Source organism: Aulonocara stuartgranti (genome assembly GCF_965226115.1).
Source record: "Aulonocara stuartgranti genome assembly, chromosome: 22".
In the NCBI taxonomy this organism is placed as follows: Eukaryota; Metazoa; Chordata; class Actinopteri; order Cichliformes; family Cichlidae; genus Aulonocara; species Aulonocara stuartgranti.
In genome coordinates this window covers 8,216,126-8,242,311 of record NC_138957.1, presented here as the reverse complement: position 1 = coordinate 8,242,311, position 26,186 = coordinate 8,216,126, and the positions used below count along the sequence as shown (strand labels likewise).

Here is a 26,186-nt window from a genome sequence, read left to right as displayed (position 1 = left end):
GTGGCTGGATTATTCTGTCAGGCTCAGGAGGGACTCGGAGGCAGACCGTCACTTAAGTTCGTGATTTATTTACACACACAGACACCAGGTGCGAATATATACGGGTGAGGGGGGCACAGGAAGAGGGTCTCCGGGGAACACAGGCACGGGAAGAAGAGGGCTAGGTACAAAATCCACTGAAGCTCAGGTAGCTCGGACTCCGGCTTTAGCTCACCAACGGCGGTCCTCAGGCTGGCGAGAATTCTGGCACAGAGAGGAAAGGCAGGTAAGTAGTGGCACGACAGAAACTCGTAAAACAGCTCAGATAGGTGATGACACTGACGAGTGTTACACAATAATCCAGCGAGGAAGCACTCTCAGCAGCCGCCTTAAGTGGGTGAGATGATTGCTTGCAGGTGTCCGAGCCAGGGGCTGGAGCCGTCACGACTCCGCCCCGGTAGAGCGCAGTGTGCGGGAGGGGAGAGAGAGAGATGCAGCACAACAAAAACACTTGTAGCCATACAGAGTCAGCCGAGAAGGCACAGGGTCATGACAGTTGGTGTTTTTATAGACTTAAAAAAGGCGTTTGATACAATTGATCATTCTATATTAATGAATAAACTAGAGAGATATGGCATAAGAGGGTTAGCATACAAGTGGATGAAAAGTTACCTGGATGACAGATATCAATATGTTGAAATCAATAATGTAAAATTTAATCAGCTGAAGGTAACTTGTGGTGTTCCTCAGGGCTCTGTGCTGGGCCCTAAATTATTCATATTATATATAAATGACATATGTAGTGTTTCCAAACTGTTAAAATGTGTATTGTTTGCTGATGACACCACTCTGTATTGCTCAGGTAAAAACCCAGAACAGCTTCTGACTACAGCGGAAAAAAACTGGTTTGATGTAAATAAGTTATCGTTAAATATAAAGAAAACAAAATAGATTATTTTTGGCACTAGACAAATGAAAAATGTATCTAAAATCAGGATTAATGGAATTGAAATTGAAAGAGTGTACGAAAATAAATTTCTTGGAGTGATAATTGATGATAAGCTGAGTTGGAAGTCTCATATAAACCATGTGAAAACAAAAATGTCAAAAACCATTGCTATTCTCTATAAAACAAAGCATGTCCTGAATAAAAAATCGTTATACACACTTTATTGTACTCTGTTGCTTCCATATATGACTTACTGTCTGGAGATATGGGGTAATGCATATAAAACGAACACTCTTCCTATTTTCAAGTTACAAAAAAGACCGGTGTATTAAAGTAAAAGCCAAAACCTCAGCTCTCCGTGGGTCTAGACCCGGAGTGGGCAACTCCAGGCTTCGGGGGCTGGTGTCCTGCAGGTTTTAAATCTCACCTTGGGTCAACACACCTGAATCAAATGAGTCGTTCGTTACCAGGCCTCTGGAGAACTTCAGGACATGTTGAGGAGCCCACCCCTGGTCTAGACAAAATGTCAGCGGGGCAGCAGAGTCACACCGTGCTCCTGTACTAAGGTTGCTTATGCAAACAGCTGATTATGAACCATGCTCTGGTGAAAACATCTTCTAGTAGCTCCTTTTAACAGTGGACAGTGAAGCCAACGTGGAAGTGACTAAAAAAAAATAAAAAAATAAAAAAATAAAAAAAAGTTACAAAAAAGAGCTATAAGAATTATAAACCAATCAAACTATATAGAACCAACTAACATTTTGTTTATTAATCTGAATACCCTGAAATTTTATGATTTAGATGAACATAAAATGGCACAGATAATGTATAAAGCACAAAATAACTTGCTTTGCCGCAGTACTCAGAAGCTGTTTAAAGTCAGAGAGAGTCAATATGACTTAAGGGGAACAGATTTCTTTAAAAAAAAACAAGATGAGGACAAATATAAAACAGAGATGTGTTTCTGTTGGAGGAGTTAACCTGTGGAATAGTTATGACAGTGATTTTAAAAGGTGTAGTTCATTTTCCTTGTTTAAAAATATGTTTAAAAATAGAGTATTAGAAAAATATATATATCAAGAATGAAAAGAGCAAAAAAAAAAAAAAAAAAACCCAAAAAAACTCTTGATTCTTTTGCTTTGATGTAGTTACTTATCTAAGGCGGAAAGTTTTTTTTTCTTGTTTGTTTGTTTGTTTGTTTTGTTTTGTTTTTGCTTTGTTTTATTATTTGCTTCGAGCCCTGTGTACAGGAGCTGCATGCAAAAAGATCTTTTGTTAAAAGGGTTGGCGTAATAAGCAAATGCTTCAGCCAATACCTTTTGATTAGCCTTGTCTCGTGCTTTCTTGCTTTGTGGTAGATCTTTGTTCTGTATTCACTGAGATATTTGAATGCTAATCAATAAAATCAAAATCAAATCAAAAAAATCATATTACTAACATCTTTTTGTCAGGTACTACAGCACTCTTTCAGGGGTCTAGCGGAGTCCATGCTTCGACAAGTAAGGGCTGTTTTCCCATATCAGTATCACTTAGCAATTTAATTCCTTATTGATTCTCTTATCGATTCTTATTGGGTTTTCATTGGCTCCACCATCACTAAGCAGCGTATCAAAGACATTACTAACATGCAAATTAATTGCATGCTGTGTGTTCAAATGTTTGTACATGTTGGAGGGATTTCCCCCCTTTGTTAAAAGGTGAAAAAACAAAACATTGTCCGTATCCCTGCTGTAGAATGCACCACTGTTTTCCTCCTCTGGCACACAACTGAAATCTGTTAATTGTACAAGTGCGATAGTAACCGATAGGCACAATCCAAAGAACTGAACTACTGAGAACCAGTTCTCTGAAAAAAATCCTCCCTACATGCAGAGAAATAAATTGACTTTTACGGTATCTCTATATCTGAGACTGGCTTCAAGGAGCCCCTAACTTGTAGCTGTGTTTTATTATTTTCATATCTGACTAATGTGAAAATCTCCACAGAATGAGAACACCAGATGATGGCTCAAAAATAAACTGTTTACTTTCATGGTAGCATACATGTTCACCAGTTCACCTATGTCCTATCTAGAGTTGGTTTTGATTTCATCTACATGAAACTAGTGTCGCGTTTAAAACAAATAATCTCTGCCTCCCCCCCCCCTCGTTCTTTTCAGGTACTCCTATCAATTGCTTTGGTGTTTGTGCTGTGCAGCACTTTGGTGCATCTTGTTGGTTGTAAAGTGCCATATAAATAAAGTTGACATTGACAATGACTTTGACATTTTAAGAGTACAGTGGTTGTTTTTTTCTATAGCTGTTTTCTAAACAGGTAAAATTTAAGCAGACCAAAGCCTTTGGTCCTAACTCAAAATATTTTGAGAATAAGCAAATGAATGTTGAGGTCAGCAAAAGAGCAACAGTAGAGATAAATGTAAATAATTGCTTTATGCAAAAAAGGAAAGAAGCCTAACAGGCTGTGCAAGTATTCCTGTCTTTGTCCAATGTGATGAAATTCAAAACAATGACACAAAAGAATTAGAATAGAATTAGAATTCAACTTTATTGTCATTGCACATGCACAGGTACAGGGCAACGAAATGCAGTTTGCATCCATCCAGAAGTGCTTAGTGATATAGATATATTACAATATATATTAGCAATAATATAGATATGTAAGTATATTACAGAAATGGGTCTATTATGGTATGTTATAATGTACACGGTATGAAGTATGTTGTGAATATTCTATAACTATAAGTATGTACAGGCTGTAGTGAGTACAAGCTATGTACAGGATATGGACAGGATATAAATATGAAAAACTATACAGAATATGAAATAAATAACTTTACAGGAATCTGAGATATACAGCTATACAGAAATGGGAACTATGCAAGTTGTAAACAGTTGTAGGGTTAAAAATTATTGTATGTACAGAATGATTATTTACACAGAGCTATACAGTAGTGCAGTTAAGGTAAGTGAGGGTGTGGATAATTTCTACAGAGGCTATATAAAGTGCTAGTGGTTGTGAGTGGTGGTTCACTCCATGTTATTATTGTGTGTTTGAGGGTACAGTTGTCCATTGTGTGTGTGTGTGTGTGTATGTTCAGTCCATGAGTTAACGTGGGTCAGATGTCAGGAGGCAGAGTTCAGGAGTCTGACAGCTGTGGGGAAGAAGCTGTTCCGGTACCTGGTGGTCTTAGTCCGGAGGCTCCTGTAGTGCCTCCCAGAGGGCAGGAGGGTGGAGAGTCCATGTGATGGGTGACTGGGGTCTCTGATGATTTTCCCAGCCCTTTTCAGACACCGCTTCCTGTAGATGTCTTTTATGGCAGGAAGTGGTGCTCCGGCGATGCGCTGGGCAGTTTTCACGACCCTCTGCAACGCCTTCCGGTCCGAGGCAGAGCAGTTCCCGTACCAGACTGTTATACAGTTGGTCAGGATGCTCTCGATGGTGCAGCGATAGAAGTTCACCAGGATGTCTGAGGACAGGTGGTTCTTCCTCAGAGTCCTCAAGAAGAAGAGGCGCTGGTGAGCCTTCTTGACCAGCTTGGAGCAGTTGGTCGTCCAGGTGAGATCCTCGGAGATGTGGACTCCCAGGAACTTGAAGCTGCTCACACGCTCCACAGCCGTCCCCTTAATGTGGATGGGTGGATGTGGGTCAGCATTCCTCCTGTAGTCCACGATGAGCTCCTTGGTCTTCTCGGTGTTAAGCAGCAGGTTGTTTGTGTCGCACCACTCAGCCAGACGATCCACCTCCTCCCTGTAGGCGGCCTCATCGTTGTCACTGATGAGGCCAATCACCGTGGTGTCATCTGCAAACTTAATGATGGTGTTGGAACCATCAGCAGGTCTGCAGTCGTGGGTGAAGAGGGAGTAGAGGAAAGGGCTCATCACACAGCCTTGTGGTACACCGGTGTTCATCGTGATTGTAGATGAGCAGTGGTTATCCAGCCGGACGTGTTGGGGGCGGTTGGTCAGGAAGTCCAGTAACCATTTGCAGATGAGGGAACTGATGCCCAGGTCTGTCAGTTTCCTGATGAGTTGTGAGGGGTGGATTGTATTGAATGCTGAACTGAAGTCTATAAACAGCATTCTGGCGTAGGTGTTGTTGTTGTCCAGGTGTGAGAGGACAGAGTGCAGTGCGATGGAGACTGCATCCTCTGTGCTCCTGTTCTGGCGGTATGCGAATTGGTGGGGGTCCAGGGTGGGGGGGAGACAGGATTTGAAGTGTATTTTGCCTGTTTATGTTATTGTATTTTGCACAACTCTGTTGCTTGTGAAGCTCGCACACAAGAATTTCACTCGCATGTGCTGTACCAATGTACCTGCACATGTGATGAGACAATAAAAGTGATTTGATTTGATTTGAAACGAACTTGACAACATAAACCACACAGACATGAAACATGACAGGTTAGACACACTAACCAACAAGGGAGACTTAACACAGGAAGTGATGACACAAAGGAATCTAAATAAACAAGAACTATAACTAGGCAACCCAGGAGCTTATGACTAGATGGACTTAAACATAAACAATGAATAACAAAATACAAGGAAACTCAAATCCAAACTAATAACAGCCACAGCAAGATCTTAACATACCTACCTACCAATACCTACCAATATACCTAAGAAATCACAAAAATATAACAATAAACTCTAAATGCTGGGTCACAGACCCAGTCCCTGACAGGTATATTGTCTTTTTTCTGCCCCAGTTTTCTTTTTTAATGATATACCCAGTGTAGCGGCAACCTTTGGTCCTTCTTTGCCACTTCTGCAGGATGTAAAGTTTCTGACTTGTGCTCTTCTTGAATCGCTTGTATGCCTTTCGGTAGCAAAAACGAGGCAAATGTAAAAAAAGGAAAACATTTATTCTCCATACAAACCGAAAAATACAAAACAAATGCCTCTGGTGGGAGCTCTGTTTACATTCCTTTTATGTTACAACGAAACCACAATAAACGGCGACGATCAGAAAACTGTTGCTCCACGTCCTGCTTACTTACTTAACCTTTCATGGTGCCTCATGCCTAACACACCCCCTTTACGACACCTACCAACACTTTACAACAAGCCAATAGATTAACAAGGCAGGACAAATTTGTGGAGCATATTGTTTTATGTTGTAATGCAAAATAATCAAGATTATAACTACAAACTCAAAATAAAGATCACAGCAAAATGTTGGCCTAAACCGTTTAAGCTCCAACACCCAGTTCCCCAACATAAGGTATATATAAAAACAACTGACTTAACCTGCTAAGACTCTTAACCTCCTAAGACCCGAACTCTTTCATGGCATGCATTTTTAACTCTTTACTATTTAGGCTGATTGGGACCTGATGAATGTAAAAACAAATAGTTACCAGATTTAATTTTTTTTACCGGATTTTTTTTTCTGAGAAAAATGAAATCCACATATAAGGACATTCGTTTTAAATTTTGATAGAACACTGATAGTATAATGTCCTCATAAATGGATATCAGGCCCTTGTAGAGCAAAATTTTGTATTTTGGTCTAGACAACCCAAAATGTGATGTCCACATATGTGGACACCAGGTCCTAGGAAGTTAATTGCATAATGGAGATAAATGTTAGGTAAATAATTTATGTTATGTTTTGTGTGTTCTGTTCCCACACAGGAACCGTTCTCCGTACTCCTGCATAGGTCCCTCCAGGTACTCCATCACCCTACATGACAACCTGTAACAGATGGAGAGATGAATGGGTACAGATATGATTTTTATATACAACCACTGTAAAGTGTTGTTCATGTAGTCAGTAGAGTTGGATGTCTCGAGACCGATCTTTGGTTTTGGTCTTGTCTTGATCTCGGATCACTCGGTCTTGTCTTGGTCTTGCTGTCTCGGTCTTTCTGTCTCAGATCGAGATAGTGGTCGGGAGATTTGGAGTCAACAGTATCCATGACACACAACGTAATGTTCGATAATGTGTCATGCGCAAAAGCATCAGTTCTAAGAGCCATGCTTAGAGAGTGCTTTGTAGTGAATCAGAAGAGTCGACTCCCATTAAGCGAGAGCCGGCTCCTCACTTAATTTCCTTTCGCTGCTCAGCTCTCACACAGTGGCTCAGCTATGCTCCAATCTCTCCACATTGTGGCCAATCACATACGAGGATATAGGATAATATCATTATGTGAAAAACAGAGAGGGTGTTGACTACAAGTCTAGTAGTCAGTTTTGGAAATATTTGTTTTCTAAATGGAGATCATCCTTTTTATATATCCACTTTCTTTACATTCCATTAACAAAACACCTCTATTCATAACAAAGTTATGAAGGTTTTGTCGAAGGACACATTTTATCATAAATCTACATTTGATGTGTGTCTTCATTGTTTGACTCTAAGGGTGTGTTTGGAGTGTTTGTTGTTCCGTAACGTGTTGCTACTACCTCTGAGTCGACTAATGACTTCCTCCTAATAAGTCATCAACTGACTTGTGTTTCTTGACAATAGCTAAGGTTTTTCAGATCAAATGTTATTAAGGTGCAGTTTTTTGATATCATGTCACTTTAATTAAAAACAATACAAATATAATGAATCAATATTTGTAGTAATTTCAAAAATAATATCAGTTTTACCTTTGCATAGCGCCTTTCACAAGTCTCTTTGACAGACTGGTGACCTGCCCAGAGTGTTTTGACCTGTGACAGCTGAGATAGGCTACAACAGAAGAGAATGGACGGATGAACAGCATTTATGGTTCTGTCTAAGTGAGAAAACTGGATTATCTGTTGATAAAAAAAAAAAAAGCTTAGTGAAGTATATTATATCTTGTTTTGTGGTGTGAAATATTTTCCAATGAATTCTTTTCACTGTCTCTGGTGACTGTTTATGTATCTGTGCCTCAGTGAGTGCTTTTCATTAAGCTAATGCTGCTTCATCTTAGTTTCTCCTGAATAAAGGATGAGTGAGTTTTAGGATAAAGGATATATTTGTTTTTCACCATACACTTCTTCAAAAGCCTCTTCTCATCTCCTTGAGATCCATTATGGGACTAAAAGGTACATCTTCACAATAGCAGAGTGAGAATAGTCTTTGAATGTTCTTATGTGCTCATGGGGATTTAAACCTCAAAGATCACTCACCCATGGGAACTTGTTTCACCCCCTTTGAACTTGTAAGAAGTGAGGCACAAATTTCCTTTGAAGGGTCATGACTGGGTTGGGGCTAAGTAATGGAGTTCAGGTTTGATTTTGGTTTTTTTTTCATTATTTTTTTTAATCATCCTCATTACCTTAGTCCAGTCATCTTCTTTGAGCCTCCACTCTGTGTGCTTGAAATCTGTGCTTTCCATCATTTTCCCTTTGTGCAACCAATCTCCTCCCTGTCTTCATCTCACCTGAATTGCACAGAGCTCCATTTAAGCTCCAGCATCTAGACTCCTTGGGGTCCTGTCCTAAAACCTGTCACTGCAGGGATTCCATCTGCTGTTATGGGTAATCGGAGTGTAGTCACCAAATACATTAGTTTCTCTGCCATTAAATCATGTTCAGTTCTTTCAAGTGATCTTGCCTCACTGAACTCTCAGTTACTGCATTTTTTTATTGAGTTCATGTGATCATGTTTTCTGCTCTCTGCACAGCAAAATCGCCAGTGTTAAATTGACACTGTGAGTGTTAAATTTAACACTAGAAAAGTGTCTATATGTGTCCACTCTTTTGAGTGTTAAATTAACACTTTTCAAAGTGTTATATTTTTAACAACGAGCTAGTGTTATTTTAACACTGCACAGAGTTAAAAATTAACACTGAGTAACACTGACCAGTGTCAAAAATATTCTACACTGGTGTTAAGTGTTAAAAATTAACACCGAATAGTGTTGGTGGTACTTTACACTAGCCCTGGTGTTAAAAAATTCAACTCTGAATAGTGTTAATTTTCTAACACTAACACTAGTGTCAGTCAAATCATTAATACCACCAGATTACAATAAACTCCCATTAATCTCTGATATCTCTACTGCTACAATTAACCCCCAACATCCACCCATTACAAAGAAATACAAGACATTAACGTTCCAAAATACTTTGTATTCAGATACACCACAAGTAAACAAGTCATACAAAATTACAGTATGGGACAATGTACATTTTGTCATCAGTGCCATTTGAAAATTGCCTATCATAAGGTCTATAGTACACCAGATCATCTACAGAGATCAGTGCAAAGACATCTAATCCATCCTCAATAACAAATGCATTTAAGTGATCATTGAAATATACTGTTGAGACCTTACAAGTTAGAAGATAAGTATTGAAATCGCTAACAATTATACTGACAATCTTACTGAACAAAGGCATCTCATTTTCAACACCAGAACAAACATACATCCCAACTTGATATTCTGTACCATAACTTTTGACCCAGGAAGTTGTAGAAACAATAGAAGAAACATCAAACATTTTATTCAGTGCTTCACTGCCTTTTAAGCTGCTGGCCAAGACTTCATTAATGGGGCCGAACTGTAATCTTTTAAAATAAAAATTTTCAAAATGAAAGGCTAATTGATTCTGATGTTTTTTTACTAGTGTTTTTGTGATATTTTTAAAGTTCTTTACAGATCTTTTGAAGAACTTGTGCTTTGCTTCAAATCTCATGCACCACATATGTATGAGTGGCCCAATTTTTCTAATGCAGCGTGGGTAATGGATCATTAGGTGGTGCTTTGGAATCAAATTCCGTTCTGGAAAGAGAGATTTGAAAGCCTTGTGATGATCGGCAATCAGATGTTTCAAATAGCAAGTCATGCCATGAGTTATAATGGGTGAAAAAACAATGTTCACAATTTGAACTAACAAAAGTAGCAAGTTCCAATGTCCATCATTTCTGCAAACGATATCTCCAAAAATCAATGGGCTATTCCGCAAAAGACACCATGACTGCACAGCATTAAGCCCAAGATCTTTGCTGTTGTCATCCAGTTTTAGCCCACCTGGCCTGTTCCTTCTCTGTGCATATCCGTAGTTAAAGCTTATAATTCTCTGTGACAATGAATTCAAGGATATCAAAGAGGTCTTAATCAAGTACTGAAACACAAGCTTTAACTCATACTGCACCACTCCCTCTAGTAGATCGTGCATTATGTCTACAGCATAGTTGTCTGAAATATGGAACAGCCGAAGTGAATTGAGTAAACAATTTCTTTTTACACCAAATGTTGAGGCCAAAGCAGGATTTTGTTGAATGGCACCACAGTGTTTGTAATGAAGTTCTTTGGAACGCAGTGTTAAGCCTACATGATCTTCACTAAAAACTGACTGCAACTCTGTCTTATCAGTTAAACAAAATCTACAACAATAGTTTGCACTAAATGATTCAACAAAACCAAAAATGCTATGTAAAGCCAAGTTGTCACCTGTAATCTGAAAAAGCGAACCTCTCACAGGTGTGGCTGAAAAGGGCACTTGCATTCCTTCAGTTTCTAAAATCTTTAGATCATCAACAAGTGGCTTTAGGATAGGATCAAACCCATATTTTTTTAAGTCTTCTGAATGAAAAAGGGCTACAAGATGAATGTTCATCAACACAGAATTTAACTCTGGTGGCAAATTTCTCAAAACAAAATAAATACAACCAAGTTTGTGCACCCCCTTTTTTGAGCCTAAAGGATTAGCAGTTTCAAAATCGTCATAGTAGAGCTGGATCTGGAGAGCATGTTCTTGTTGTGAGAATAAACTGTGATTTTTGAAGTAGGAGCCGTCATTTAAATCTCTGTACAATCCCTCCATGTTTAGTTTTTTTTTTCTGGAAACTGCTACAAAGTTCACTGTTTCGAAACATAGATGAAAGGGATCCCATGATAGGAACGTACATGAATTTATCATTGACAGGAACTTGCCTGTATGTCCCTGTTGTTCTATCTTTGCGTACATCAAAACGCACACCAAGAACATGCTCTATGGGTTCAACTATTTTCCATTTTTGCTCAAAATATCTTATCCTTTTAGATTCTGTGTTAAGACATGAAAATGGATTTTCAAGCTGATCAAAGCAATCCTCAACTTTTTCTAAGGTTTCTCTTGATGTATCAGTTGACAAACAGTCGACAACAGATTGTTTTGCATGTGCATGGATGTCATTAACCAGTTCCTCCAATGAACCAACTAAACACTGTACAGTACTTTCAGGAACTCCTGATGATTGTACTTGAGCAATAACAGAGCTGCACATGTTCAGTATTTGCCTTTTTTCAACTGGAACCGGTGTAGTTATTGTCATGGGATGAGCCACATTTACAGGCTGTGAAACAGAGGTTCCATCGTTAGGTACAGGCTCAAAATTGTTGATGACCTCAGAGTGAACGCAGTCTCCATGTGCTCGGAATAAGTGCCGCTTGTAACCAGAGTACGTGTGAAAGATAAATGAACATCCAGGCTCTCCACAGGTCAAACGTAAAAACTTTCCTGGGTACAAACCATGCTGGAACTTCAAATGTCTAAATAACACTGAGCAACTTGTGTGGTGTATCTTGCAAATGTAACAGATGAACATTTCCAGTCAAAGTGCTGAATAGTGGATATCTTTAAACCGTACAGTGAAGACTTCCTCTTGTTTCATTGACCCGAGGACTGTCCTTCACGCTGCCAACATCAATGCCATACACTTGATGGTCTGGATGAATGTGTAGAAGTTGTCCAATGCCTTATCAAAGGACACGGCAAATTAAAAAATGTGCCTTGAAAAGTTTTGCCTTGTCAAAACCTGCATCTCCCATCTGTGTCACACAGGGAATGACCTTTTGATCTAGGACAATGTAGAAACTTTGGGTAGAAACTTTGGATGATGTTCTTTCTTTCTCCAACCCACAGGACGAATGGCTGAGTGGGGCCAGCCTTAAGAAAAGCCTCTGTGCTACCTCCCACCTGAGGGAGAGAAAGAAACCAAGTGATTCACATTAAACAAAATTGATAATCTGATGTTGAGGCATTGCTGTTTGAAATTATGACAATATTAAAATGTTTCACTCCGCGCGCACAATTATTTTTGTTTCAATGTGTACATTTAGTTTTAATAGAAACAATGACATGTCAGTCCTGCAACACCAAGCTTGTCTGGGATAGATACATCTGCTGCAGGTTGGATCACCTTGCCATCTTAAAATATCAGCCGTTGATAATTTGCATCTGTTCTCATCAAAAGAGAAATATACAATTCTAAAAAGCATACCTTGATGAATTTCATTAGGTGGTGAGCAGCATCTGATGTGCTAATCTTTGAAGACGTCCTTCCCTTAGATGTTGGAGTGAAGTGAAGCAGCAAAAGATGGCAGCCGCCTCGCAGTCCCAAACTACAGAATAGAAATTAAGATCATCACAATTACTGTCATTTAAAGGACCACAGCAGTCATTTTTCCACGTTATGTAATACCATGATGACATTTTAGACACCTGATAATTTTTCTAATAAGGCAGTTTTCCAGAGACTTAAAATCTTCTGGCCACCAAGTGAAGTAGATATCGAGTCATAACAATAGTAAGATTATGTAACTTTTTTTGTGTTCAAACTACATTAAATGTCATTTCAGGTTTAACATGTTTGTAAGCTTGTTTTCATACCATACAGAAATGAGTGATATATTGTGTTGTGGGAATTAAGCAAATGCTGTAAAGGCATGCAAAATCTACCATTTCCAACTTACACTTACCAGCCTCGTTAGAGTAACGCTGTGCAGAAATGAGCAGCTCATCCAATTCTGTACTCTGGGACAGATTTTTGCAATCTTTGATGATCCTTGGCTTGAAGAATGTTGGCCACTTTGCAAGGAACTTACCAGACACTTCCTCCCCAAAAAACAGCATTGTGAAGTCTTGGTCAATCTTAAACACAAAGTGTAACAACAGAAACAACACATTAACAAGAAAACAAACAAAGGAACCACAAAGCAGTCATTAAATTATTTTATGCCTTACCAAGCCAGGTGTATCCAGAAATCTTGGGAAAAGGTCCAGGACAGTAGAAGCTATGGCAGGTTCTTGAACCACTTTTTGCCTATGTTGAAATGTCACCTTCATGTTGTCTTTGACATGTTTCATGTCAGTTGAGTGCCTCTTCCTTGCATTTATCACCTGACAACGGCCTCACATTTGAACACAAGTTGCGAAGAGTCTTGGGGCTGTCTTGAAAAGCTGACTTTGATTAGTTCATCTCTTCTCGGGAACCAGCATATCACCACCTGCCAAGAGTAAAATAAGGTCCAGCATATAACACCATTTCTTTGCAAAATATCTAGCATGTCTAGTCCCTTTAGACTGAGTTAAAATTAATTTTGTTAAGAAAAACATCCTTGATCCATTTTTTAAGTAGTACAAGCTGTGTAACATGACTGCAATACAGTATTCTCTCAACTATCACAGGGGTTAGTAGGAACCATATTTCTATTTTATTATTTTTTATATATTTTAAGCGATAAAAACCCTCCCCACAAATATTCCTGACAATGTAGCGTTTGGTTTGTTTGTTTTTAAATTTCAAATATTGTATAACAAGACAAAACTGCAAATATGAACGCATCCCCCCCTCTCCCTCTTAACTAACCGATGCCTTTAATTGAACTACCAAATTAACACAATGGTCCTCTCTTTCTGGTCAGACACTTTGCAGCACTTCTGCTGTAATTTTATTCATATTTAACAAAATAAAAATGCAGAAATAAGTGTACACATTAGTTTTTGACTCTCACTGAACTAACAAAGCCAATCCCTCCACATGTTTGTACTCTCTTGTTACCTCGGCCAGGTCCGCGGCTCTGAACCGTGGTAATGACACCTCTGGCCAATACGCTGGGTTGTCGGGCTTGTAGCTTTACTGTCAGCGAACACAGTGTACAGTCGAATCTTAACAGCTTTCTTACAACCAGGCACTCATTTTGGCGGCAGTGGTTATTATTATATTTACATGCTCTCTTCTTCCATTTCTCATCGGTAACAGCTCTTACTTTCTCCCTCTCTCGCGCTCAAACACACAACGGGAGGGGCAGTTCCACACGTTCTCCCCGCAGCACGGACTACACTACCCATGAGGGCCGGTAACACTCTGCCCTCATTGCCTTTATATTAAATCATTTTTGGCTAATGACAAAAAAAAGTCACTTTAAGGGCCAAATTGCATTATACTTCTTCACCTCACCTGACATGGGCCGCAAGTGGCCTTTGGCCCACGAGTGGCCTCTGGGCCGCGAGTTTGAGACCACTGACCCTAAGGCTTTGGCAGTTTAATTCGGAAATAAATAAAAGGCATTTAATAAAAACTGTGAAATATATTAACATGTAATATTCATTACAGTCTGCCAATAGCCAGATTATGCTAAATGAATATTAGGAAAGAAACTGGTACTTTGCAGAGTTCTAGCTAGCAGTAGCCCAGCTTAACAAAAACAGTTAAAATTCAAATATGACACTTAAAGATGATGTATTTTGATATAAATACTATTTCTTTTACTAGTTATCATGTTACTTGTTCTAACATCAATCTAAAACTTAATATTTAACCGAATAAAACTTACCGCATCAGCAAGAAAAAATGGCGACCGAAGATTCTGGATTGCGAAGCTCCACAGGAAATGAAGGTGTGGTCTAATTTAACACCCACAGTGTTAAAATGCAGTAACGACTAAAATCTACACTTACACTTTTCAGGAATCAACTCCCGATGTGTTATTTTAACTCGATTAAGTGTTGAACTAACTCGGAACTCTGTTGAAATCTACTAACACTGAAAAATCAACACTGGCATTTTTGCTGTGTGCAGTCAAGCAGTTATTTCACAAAAAGCTCCTGTTCCTATTTAATTTGTTATTATTATTACTATATGAGCTGACAATTGGTGTACTGAACTTTTGAAATGCCTGTCAAGACAGTGTAACCACAATAGAAAATGTCCCAGGTGCTATTTACAGAGTTTTTAAAACGGTTGGTGTGTGACTAGGTATGCTTGCACATGTGTAAGATAATATGTTGTTCCACCTCGTTCCTTATGAACAATTAGATCAGATTACCTTAGATAATCCAAAGACAACAATATGACCTTGGTTTTATTTTTTCTTCACTTTTGAACTGTTTTGTGCATGTGGTTATTTTAAAAGCAGATGGCAGTTGTTTCAGTTTTCTCATTTATTCATTCACATCTCACATTTCTATATAGTTTGTCTCATACTAGATTTCTTTAATAAAGGTTTCACATTTTTTCTTATCAAGTATATTTGAATGAATCAATAAATGTAGAAGGAAAACATGGAGAGAGATTTTAGTGATTAAACCACAGTGTGAGGCACATACATTTCAAGCAATACATTTCTTCATTTCATTACATATTGGTTGCCATTCCGTATATAAAAATATCGCCCATCATAATGACTCACATTTGACCTAAAATTACCCAATTTGATACTTTTATTTCTTCCTTTTCACCTCTATCCACAAGATTATTTTCTTTAACTCATAATTCACTCTCACAATCTGAACAGGTTTACACTGGTTTTATTGCCTCCCTAGCATCACAAAACACTGAGTTGTTGTTCATCAGAAGTGACTTACATGCATGTCTACATGTGTTTTATGGACTTGGAGAGGGAATTTGACCCGTGTTAAGTGCTGTCTTCCACTCATCCCCCTTTCTTAACAAGGTCATTAGCATTACAACACTAATTTGGTGACTTCACAGAGTAGTGGACAGCACCTCACTTGCCCCCTTTTTTCCTTCAACGACTCTACTGCCTCCTCCCCCCATCAGGAGCTAACCACCCACACCCTACACTGCAGCCTCTCCATCACAGCTGACTATAGGTGCGGAGTCAGCCAAGGAAGATGAAAACCAGGAAGGCCACGTGTCTGGATGGAATCAGCTCCAGACTATTGAGGGACTGTGCAGATCAACTCTGTGAGGTTATCACATACATCTTTAACCTCAGTCTCAGTCTGGAGAGGGTCCCCGTTCTGTGGAAGACCTCTTGCATGGTGCCAGTCCCAAAGACAACATACCCCAAGGAGCCGAACCACTTCAAACCCGTTGTACTGACTTCACACCTGATGAAGACCATGGAAAGGATCATAATTCACCACCTTCGCCCACTAGTCGGGAGAAACCTATCGAGGTGAATGACACTGTCATCTAAATGCAGCATCAGGCCTTCTCTCATCTGGAGAGTGCCAGGTGCACTGTGAGAGTCATGTTTTTTAATTCTCCAGTGCCATCAACACAATCCAGCCCTCAGTGCTAAGGGAAAAGCTACAGAGAGTGGACCATAAGTTGTCCTTGTGGATTGTTGAATACCTTACCAGTAGATCCCAGTATGTGAGGCTGCGGGACTGTGTGTCTGAGGTGGTAGTCTGTAGCACGGGGGCCCCACAAGGAACAGTACTCGCCCCTTTCCTCTTCAGCCTGTACACGGCAGACTTCCGTTATGACATGGACAGTTGTCAGACGACACCGCCATTGTGGGTCGGATGTCGGAGGGAAACGAACTGGAATACAGGGGGGTTATCAGTGACTTCATCAGCTGGTGTGAACAGAACCATCTTCACATTAATGCCAGCAAGACGAAGGAGCTGGTGATTGACTTCAGCAAAAAGCCACCCCCTATTACACCAGTGAACATCCAGGGTTTGGACAGTGAAACGGTGGAGCAGTAAAATTACCTGGGTGTTCACCTCAATAATAAATTGGACTGGTCCACAAACACAAATGCACTCTACAAAAAGGGTCTAAGTCGTCTCCACCTGCTATGGTGGCTGAAATCCTTTACGATGAACAACACTCTTCTAAGGAGGTTTTACGACACTGTGGTGGCATCTGCTCTCTTTTATGCTGTGGTCTGCTGGAGTGGTGGAATAGCAATTCAATTCAATTTTATTTATATAGTGCCAAATTACAACAACAGTCGCCACAAGGTGCTTTATATTGTAAGGTAGACCCTACAATAATACATACGAATAGCAGAGAGGGACAGGGGGACACTTAACCAAGAGACCCAGCTCTGTCCTGCACTGTCCGCTGAAGTCCATCGAGCAGGTTGGGGAGGAGAGGATGTTGTCTAAGCTAACATCCATCATGGACAACACCTCCCACCTCCTGCATGAGACTGTACGAGCACTGAGCAGCTCGTTCAGCAGTAGACTTTTACACCGACAGTGTAGGAAGGAGTGCTACCGCAGGTCATTCTTACCAGCAGCTGTCAGACTCTATAACAGAGTTTCACATTTTTTTGGTTATCTTACTCATCAGCTTGTTTGTCTTCAATAAAATTCAATAAAAGAGGTGATCATCACTGTTATATGTTCAAGGAGGATGTCATAAGGCCTTGAGGCAATCAGATGTAAAACAAAATATTTATGAGTGGTTTTAAGTTGTAAATTGGTCAGTTGATTTTAATCCTAACTCTTCTTATTTGTTCTAGATGTAAATGTCTTGGGTTTTGTGAAGCATGGCTGGATGAAGCAGCTGTCCAGTGTTTGCAAGTGTCCTATAAAGACGGAAACTTTAATTTTGGCTGCCTGCTCTTTCAGGACAGCAGTCTTTGATCAAACAGCTGAAACAAACACTCATTGTTTAGAAAATCCAGTGTATTCTTGTGATTCTTTGTACTCTTGGTATCAAAGTGACTTATAGAAATGTTCATAGCATTTTTGTTAGTACTACTGGTAGTATCTCACAGTGTAGTTTCACAGATTGTTGTGAACCTCTAGTGATTCTTTTCATTTCATACAAAGTGACGTGTAACCTAGTAAATTTTCCCCTGAGCCGGTTTTTAGGCTCTCGCCTTTAGCTCATGTTTAACCCGCTAAGAAACAGAGAAGAGAGAAGACATACACTGAAATCAGTGGCAACAAGTCCATGGAGTGAGAATTCTTTCTTGCATTTGCACAATATCTCTAAAATGGAAAAATATCAATATTAAAAGTATTAAAAATATCCTGTCTGAAAAACCTGTTAATGGTTCCTTTCCTTGGGGGGCTCAACCCGGGGTAGCGGTCATGTCCGGTTAGGGGCTCTGTTGGCTCTCAGGTGACTGTTTCCTCGCGGCTGCGTGCAGCGGGGCTAGGGGAGGGTCTGTGCTGACGGACGTGGGTTACTGACCTGGTAGCCTGGCTGCCCCTGGGTGGGTCCGGGATGGGCGTGAGGTTCTGGGGGCGCTCCGTCTCTGGGCTGGGGCCCGGGCCGGGCCTTGGGGGCTTGGGTCCTGGTTGGTGCGTTGCCGGGGTTGTGGGCGGGTGGGTGCATGGGGGCCCAGCCCTGGAGCAGGGTGCCGCCGGTGCATCGAGCCACTGGTGGGGAAGATTGTCACATCTCGCAGGAGCTTTCCTCTCCTCAGGGGCTCTCTCTGCAGGAGGGGGAGACACAGGAGAGGTGGAGGAAGATCTCAGCCTGGGTGTTTATTGTCTCATGTAGTCTGGAAGATGAGTGGATGACGGGGTGGGTGCAGTTTTCTCTGTGGTGGGGTTGGGTGGACTGACCCGGGCTCTGTGGGGCCGGGAAGCGCTGCTGCGCTGGGCCCCAGTCTGGATGGGCCTGGGCCCCCTTTCCCTGGCGGGTCGCGGAGTATGGGGGTGCCTACTGGGGTCAGCGGGGGAGCTGGCCCCAGGGAGGGGTCACTTGCCCCTCCCTTCCTTCCCTCCCCATCTCCAGCTGCCTCCCTCTTCCCGCTCCACCACAACCACCCACACATGCAGGACCTTGGAGTAGGGGTATGTCACCAGGGTGCAGAGGAGGCTACCCCCCCCCCCCCCCCCCCGTCCCCTTCTGGCTGCCTCTGCCTCAATTTTATCCCACAACTTAGACATTCACATTACTCACACTCTCATTACACATACATATAGGATCTTGGGGGTGGGCACGATACACGGAATCCAAAGTACCATCAGGGTGTACACCCCACCCCTGGCGTCGTTGCCCACCTCTCAATGTTAAATACACGTAGACATTGAGGGCTAGCAGGAGGGACCATGCGCTTACCTGCTGCTCTCTGGCAGGTAGCTCCATGCCCTCCTGGGTTTTAATTGCACCTTAGAGCACACATGCATCAACACTACAATGAGCGGGTGGAGGGAGGTTTGGAGTCTTCTCTCACCCCCGTTCTCTGCGACCTGCTGGAGCGGGGGGGCTAGGAGGAGGAGTTGGCCGTCCGACTGCGGTCTGGAGTGTGGGGCCTCCCTGCTGCTGCGGAGTCGGGGCGGTCTGCCTCCCCCCACCGCAGGGAAAAGGGTAACACCACCAGGGTCTGGGTGCAGTTCCCCCCTCCAGGGGCAAGGGTACCTAGACCCGGTTTGTAGAGTATGCTTGGGGAGTGTGATCGTGTGTACAGCGTCTCTTTATGTCTGTCTCCACGTTGGTTGAGTGTGGAGTAAGTGCATATGAGAGCATGAGGGTGGGAATGGATGTTTGTATCTGTGTGTGCCTGTATTTCTGTGTCTATATGTCAGGTTGGGTGTCAGGTGCCACCTCTCTGGGGACATCTTAGGCCCTCCAAGGTTTGGAGGCCTATCTCCCCCTACCACCACTTCCCCTGCCAGTGGCGGACTCCCTCAGACATCGGTGCGTTGGTGGTTCTTTGTGTCCGGGGATGGGCGTCCAGGTACACACCGGCTCACTCCTTGGTGGCCGCTTATCGGGGCCTGGAGCCTGGGGCTCGCTCGGGCCACTTCGGAGGTGGGGTGCCCCCGGCCTCTCGGCCTGGGGCTCGGTCACTCAGGCACGGCTGGCTGCCGGCGGAGCTCACGGGCGCGTCACTGCAACTCCCCCTGGCTTCTGCTCCGCGGCTGCTAACTGAGCCCTCATCTGGGACTCTCCTCAGCTCTTTCTGGGTCAGTGGCGCGGCTGCCCCTCTGTTGGTCTTCCTTGGTCTCTTGTGTTCTGGGGGCCTCTGGATGTCTGGAGTTTTGATCTCCTCCATACCTGCTTCATGCCCTGGAGGACGGGGCTGTGGCCCCCCCACACCCTCTAGCAGATCATTACATGAAGGAACCTTTTAAAAAAAAAAACAAGCGCGTCCATGCTCACAGGTGTACACACGGGTGATCACACCCACAAACTACACCCTTTTTGGCTCCTACCTCAAAGCACACTGTGTTCTGTTGATCTTATGTGCTGCACAATAATGTTTAATATTTAGTATTTACTGTCATATTCCCATATATCATTGTGATGCTGTTTATTCTATTACTCTTGTTCTCTTCTGCTTGTTTTCATTTTTCTTTCTCAGCAGGTGATCCAGGTGATTGATATATGCATTTTTTATTTCTTTTTTTTTCTCTGCTCATTCTGTTGGTTTTTGTTTTTTGCCCTTCTCCCCCGTCCCTCTTCTCAGCTGTTTCTCTTTCCCTCTTTCTTTCTCCCCTTCTTTCCCCCAGTCAAGTCTGTCCCGTATTCAGTAAGCGAAAATAAAATAAACAATAAAAGGTGAATCAAATGGACCATTACGGCAAGGCTGGGATGGTCAATTTGGTAAAGTAAATCCGTTGGGCATCTTTCTTTGCCTTTAGACAACAATTCTGATGGCAAAAGAGCCAAACGGGACAGGCAAAAAAAAAAAAGAAAAAAAAAAAGAAAAACCTGTTAATGAATCTATTATTTCTAGACTGGATTATTGTACAAACAGGATGTCCTTCGTGCATGTGCAATGCTGATAGACAGAAGGCAGAAGTTAACCACAATTACAGCACAGGTGTCACAGGCTGTGTCCCAATTAAGAGACTGCACACTTGAAGTACGCATTTTGAGTGCGATTATGTCACAGCCACGCGACGACGGCTGTCCCAATTCGAAGTGTACTTCAAATGCATACTCCAAATACACCGTCGATTTCCCCAAATATCAAGCGTGGTCCGGTGCACGCTTCGTGGTCTCATATATCCCACAATCCATAGCGCGGCGGTGGGTGTGGATAATTTTGCTGCAAAATACGGCAGAAGGGAGCGGCCGAAGAGTGAACTGTCAAAAGTAAGTACTGAATATGATGTCACTTATTTATGTGCGAATGTTTAATAATGAAGAACATTAAAACATTACTGTTGGCCGCATGTCGGCAAAGTTATGTGACATTAGTGATGTTTGTACTTTCAGCGTTAACTTGGTTTTTAAAGCCTCTACTCCAAAATATATATATAGTTGGCCCTAAACTTACAGAGAATGTGATGGTTTTATGGATAATTAAAGTCAGTCATATATCCACAAACACAACAAGCTGAAAGTCAGTGAATGCTGCTCGGTTTGCAGTCCTGAATATCACGGCACAAGCAGGATCCACTGCACGGTTACTGAACAAGATGGCGCCGAGTATGGCAGCCTCGTCGCGAGCTCCCCCAAGCAACAGCTTTTTTCTGTGTTTAATTTTACTTTTCCTTCATTTTTTCACGAGTAGCACGTCTCCTTGTGTACGACCGACAAACCTTACTGGACATAAAAGACGGTCTTTCTTATAACTTTCCGGAGTTCAAGTTTTGCAACACGGACGCTCCGTTTGCAGACCCCCCATTCATCTCACCTGAGACGCCTTTGTTCTCTGGCCCTGGAGGCCGCAAACGCCGACGCAGAGACGTGAGAGCAGTCCCTTCTTTCGAATGTTGGAACACTGAGCTACTACTTGTTTCGCCGTCATTGTGGATGTTGGGTATCGAAGAATCCATAGGTCCATCATCCTATTCATGTAGCCGCTTCCGCCGGGGTTACTTGCGTAGTAGCATTCCAACAACGCCCTGTTTTCGTCTCTTGCCCACCGATGCCTTCTTGTTCCAGTAGCCCACTTTTCGTCAGGGTGCCCTGGTTCCTCAACACCTGACGCGGACCTTGTTGATCCGGGCGACGTCCGAGCCAGCATGCCTTCATATTTACCTGTCTCGCTCATGTATATCTATATATATATATCTATGTGTGTATATATATATATATTACATGTGTATATATATATATATATATATATATATATATATATATATATTAGGGGTGCAACGATACACAAAATTCACGGTTCGGTTCGGTTCGGTTCGATACTTTGGTGTCACGGTTCGATATTTTTTCGATACAAAAAAATGTTCATGCCTTTTTAATTTGTCATTTATTAAAATTATAAATATATATTTTAACTCAAAAGTACAGTTTTTAAATTTAACCCTAACCTTGTGCGTGTTTTTTATTTTGACAGCGAATGCGCACCTGCGGACCACTTATGTGCAGCCCTGGTTATTTAGCTCGTCATATTGCAGCCACAGAAATTATTTTGTCCATGAAACCATAAAGCTGCACTTTCTTTTTGCCTTATAGTCTGATTTGTCATAACTTTTCCGTTTTGTGGTAAGCTTTTCTTTGGCTGTCACTTCTTCACCCTGACCTGTCTTATTTGGCTCAGCAGAACTAAAATATATATCTGTCTGTGAAGGTTCTCAGTCATCCAGGTCATCGTAGTCAAATATAAATCCTGCTGCTTTTACACACGCACTCACATAAGCTCAGCGATTCTCTGCGCGATCAACCTCTCACATGTTTAAGCTGCGGGAGATTTCACTTGTCATGTTTGCATAGTAAGCTAACGATTAATAAGACGATGTCAGAGGAATTGGTGCACAAATTATCATCACTCACAGATCAGTGCTGTCGCTCTCTATACACAGTTCGCGCGATTGCAAAGTGAAAGCAAAAAAACAAGCGCAAATTCAAACGCGATTTCAATATGTCACATATTGACAGTGGCTCACCGATGCCAATTACATAATTACCCAGCTACATTTCCGAAAGAATGCAAAAGCATTGACATATATTTTTCCTTCCTACGATAGCCCGACGGGCAGGGCAGAGATAGATTTTGGTACCCCGACTGAAAAAATCGCTAGCCCCGGGACGTTGGGCTAGCGATATTGCGAGCCCTGTATCTGATTGAGGAATCACTCATCTTTGGAAAAGAGAGTTTATTACAGAGAAATGTCTCTTTCCAAAATAAAAGCTATACTATCCGCTTCTTCTGGGCTATATTCTCAGCAGCATATTAAACAGCTGTCTAAATGACTCGGCTAAAGTTAGTAGCATGCTTGCTTGTTTTTTTTCTGCTTCCACTTGTCTTTGCACTAGGATGATGTCGGCGTAAATGTGCAGTCATATTCGTTGTGTTCCCACTAGTGCTTTCAGGTTAATCTCGTTGAAATGACCTTAACGCCACAACACGGCAAATCTCCGTTAACGAGCTACCGCCGATCGCCCCGTGCATGGGGCTAGACGGCCAACACGTTAACGAGCTAACTGCGCTAACACACTAGTTCCCACCCATGTAATTGAGCATTGCATGGCACATCCAACATACTGTTTTACTTTAGTCCATGACTCGCTTACCTTCAGGGTCATACGTCACATGAAAACCAAAATAATTGCAAACGCCAGATCTGAATGAGAGTGGGGGAGGTCCATGTTGTAAGGAGAGCTTAACTTCTGTCTCGCTAGCTTGCCCTGCGCTCTTCCTTCTGACGATGCTGTCTGTGTTGAGCGCTCAGTGAATCTGCGTTCGACTACTCCGCCTAGGCTGCACTGTCGACCCTAGGCGGAGTAGTCGAATGCAGATTCACTGAGCGCTCAACACAGACAGCATCGTCAGAAGGAAAGTTGATAAAATAAATTACAAATTTTGTATTGTTCGATACATATGCGTACCGAACCGAAAGCACTGTATCGAACGGTTCAATATTGATACGAATATCGTTGCACCCCTAATATATATATATATATTACATGTATTTTTTAATCTATTGTATTTACCAACATCGAGCAAAGAGCAACCACACCATGGTACATGTTTAACTAAAAAGAAGTTTATTGATCAAATATATTTATTAAACAAATAGAAAAAAAAACAGCCAAAAAATACATGTTCAAAGCAACACAAGGGTAGCCCATTATCAGACAGAATTGTGAAGTCCACTCTGTAAAGTGGGCAGTCATAATAATGAAGCAGTACACTTTAATTTCTACATTCAAAACGTTCTTCATATTTTTGGCCACCAGATGTCACCAGACAGGACTATCTTAAAACGCTTCGATTAATGAACCGTTTTTAACACAAGCTTCAATGCTTCAGAAAGCTTCGTTTGGCCATCACTAGTTCTGGTTCAAGCTATCCAAATACAATGTTCTCCTATGGCCTATTCCATTCAATTGAGAAGACTAAACATTACCATCATAATCATTTACTTATGATGCTACTCTTTACCAGCAATAAAACACACTTCTAAGATATAGCTCTTACATTTTACAACAACACATATAACTCTCAAGCAAACAAGATACACATCCATTTGGCTTTCAGTTCTTTTCTTACTGAGTGTATGGCATTCAATCACATTTTTTTCATTAGGCCTTCATAGAACTTAATTTTTTGTTGCTGAGCTAGTTGCTGGATGATGTTATACTCATAATTTCCAGGATGTACTCCAGTTCTTAACCTTTTGTTTGTGAGTATTTCCCAGTAGTGACTCCAGTTTCCATCACTGTCAGCGCCATAACCAAACACATTAACCTAGGAAGACAAAAAATGAACATATGAATGAATGGGAAACAAATGCATGAACAAAATGTCCCTTTTTTAACTAAAATCCAAACAATGGCTGCTGAAAAATGAAATGAACAGTTGGACAGCGACCTGAGCACTAAATGGAAACACCATGATTATACCATGAGTATACAATGACAAAACCTCTTATTGAGAGGTTTAGCTAAAAAGCTTTCCATGAAGGAATGTCTTCTAGATAGTGAGCTTATTAAGAAGGTGCCATCATTTGAGGTCTGTCTTAGTGGAATACATTACAGAAAGACTTTGAGCTCTCTCGCTTAACTGATTTTGCTTGTAGATTTAAAAGACGTCCCAGTGCTGATTTTCATCACTGGGAACTTGATCTTAATGAGGCAGATTTTGCTATTTTATTTTTTCTATTTTATTATTTTCATTTAATTATGTTGTCTAAAACAGGTCTCTTGTAAATGAGACACTGAGTCTCGTTAAATAAATGTCAAATACATGTGCATGTAGCCCTGAAAAAGAGAACTCACCTTCCAGTAAATCCTGTTGTAGAGGCATTAATGAGCCACTCAAAGTCCTGTATCTTAAAGGGAAACAGTACAAAATGGGTGTTGTCATCCAAATCCACAGCACTCTCTGGATACATGACATGATGAGTTGTCTTGTTTCCAACGTCTTTTTCAAAGCCTCTGGTAATACCAGTGTTCATTCTAAAAAGCACAAAGGGATATATTTCACATCAGTTTGGATCTTTTGTGTAGGAGGGGATATTTCACTGCATTTCACTGCATATCTAAGCATTTCACTGCATATCGTACTGTGTATGACTGTGTACGTGACAAATAAAATTTGAATTTGAATTTAATGGTAAAGAAAAATTGCTTTAGCTTAGAAAGTACCTTATGACAACTTCATGTAAATCTATCAGCGGTCCATAATGCGATCTCCTTAAATTACCAGAATTACCCACCACAGCACAAGTCCTGCAGTGGTCATATTTGGGTTGTATAACATCTGGATTCTGTGGGAAGATCTGAAACAAGTTGGCCACTGTTGTTTCATAAACTCTGAAGCTACGGCTTTCAGCCTGCAAATCCTGTCAGACATTTCAAATAAACTATGTTGTTAGACCAAATGAGCTGGAGGGAGGTGTGTAAAAATGTCATCCTTTCCTGGTGACTACTTACCTTCCACCAGTTGAATTCATTCTGTGAGAGGTTTATGTTTGCAGTCAAAAATGGTTGAACACTTCTATTCGATCGATCCAGAAGCAACTGCTTATCCTCTGATAAACATTTTATGCAAGCACACAGCTTTTGGTCCACAGCATAATGAGTCAATTGGTAGCGTGTTTTGAAATACACACCAATACCAGTGAAAAACAGCAGGAAAACCAGCACCTTTGATTTTGAAATCATTCTAGATGTTTGACTGGGAAACATTAACAATCTGCAGACAGAGTGTGTGGTGATATAATCAGCAAAGTGTAACAAGTTATAGTTTAGAAAGTCATCATATATAAAGCAACATTACAAGACACTTAGCCATGTCTCATTTCTATTCACTTATAAGATAATAAAGAAAATAACATCAGCGAAGATTAAGCTGTTTTTACCGCATCATCTGGTAAAATATGATACTTTTATAAATGACTTACCCGATCTACGAGGAAATTGCTTTCTGGTTCAGTTTCATATAATACACGTACAAACGATGCGTAGACTCTATCGGTGAGAGCTTTTTCACCGTTTCAC

The 26,186-nt window shown here is 41.2% G+C and overlaps 1 protein-coding gene and 1 long non-coding RNA gene across 2 annotated transcripts in view; both read right to left on the bottom strand.

The window, feature by feature from the left end:
* Nucleotides 1-25,755, bottom strand: part of LOC309698362 (CMP-N-acetylneuraminate-beta-galactosamide-alpha-2,3-sialyltransferase 1-like) — a 50,918-nt gene extending 25,163 nt beyond the window's left edge. The window contains exons 1-3 of the mRNA XM_082520743.1: nucleotides 25,620-25,755; nucleotides 25,332-25,528; nucleotides 24,963-25,142 (exon numbers count right to left, since the gene is read on the bottom strand). Of these exons, the coding sequence (XP_082376869.1) occupies nucleotides 24,963-25,141 (179 nt within the window). The 5' untranslated portion in view covers nucleotide 25,142; nucleotides 25,332-25,528; nucleotides 25,620-25,755. The remainder of the gene's footprint in view (nucleotides 1-24,962; nucleotides 25,143-25,331; nucleotides 25,529-25,619) is intronic.
* Nucleotides 8,957-14,606, bottom strand: LOC309698363. Its single transcript, XR_014274073.1, has 5 exons — nucleotides 14,449-14,606; nucleotides 12,857-13,119; nucleotides 12,592-12,763; nucleotides 12,114-12,234; nucleotides 8,957-11,809 (listed from the first exon to the last, which is right to left on the bottom strand). It is a non-coding gene; the product is annotated as an uncharacterized lncRNA (long non-coding RNA).
* Nucleotides 25,756-26,186: the final 431 nt, after the last annotated feature.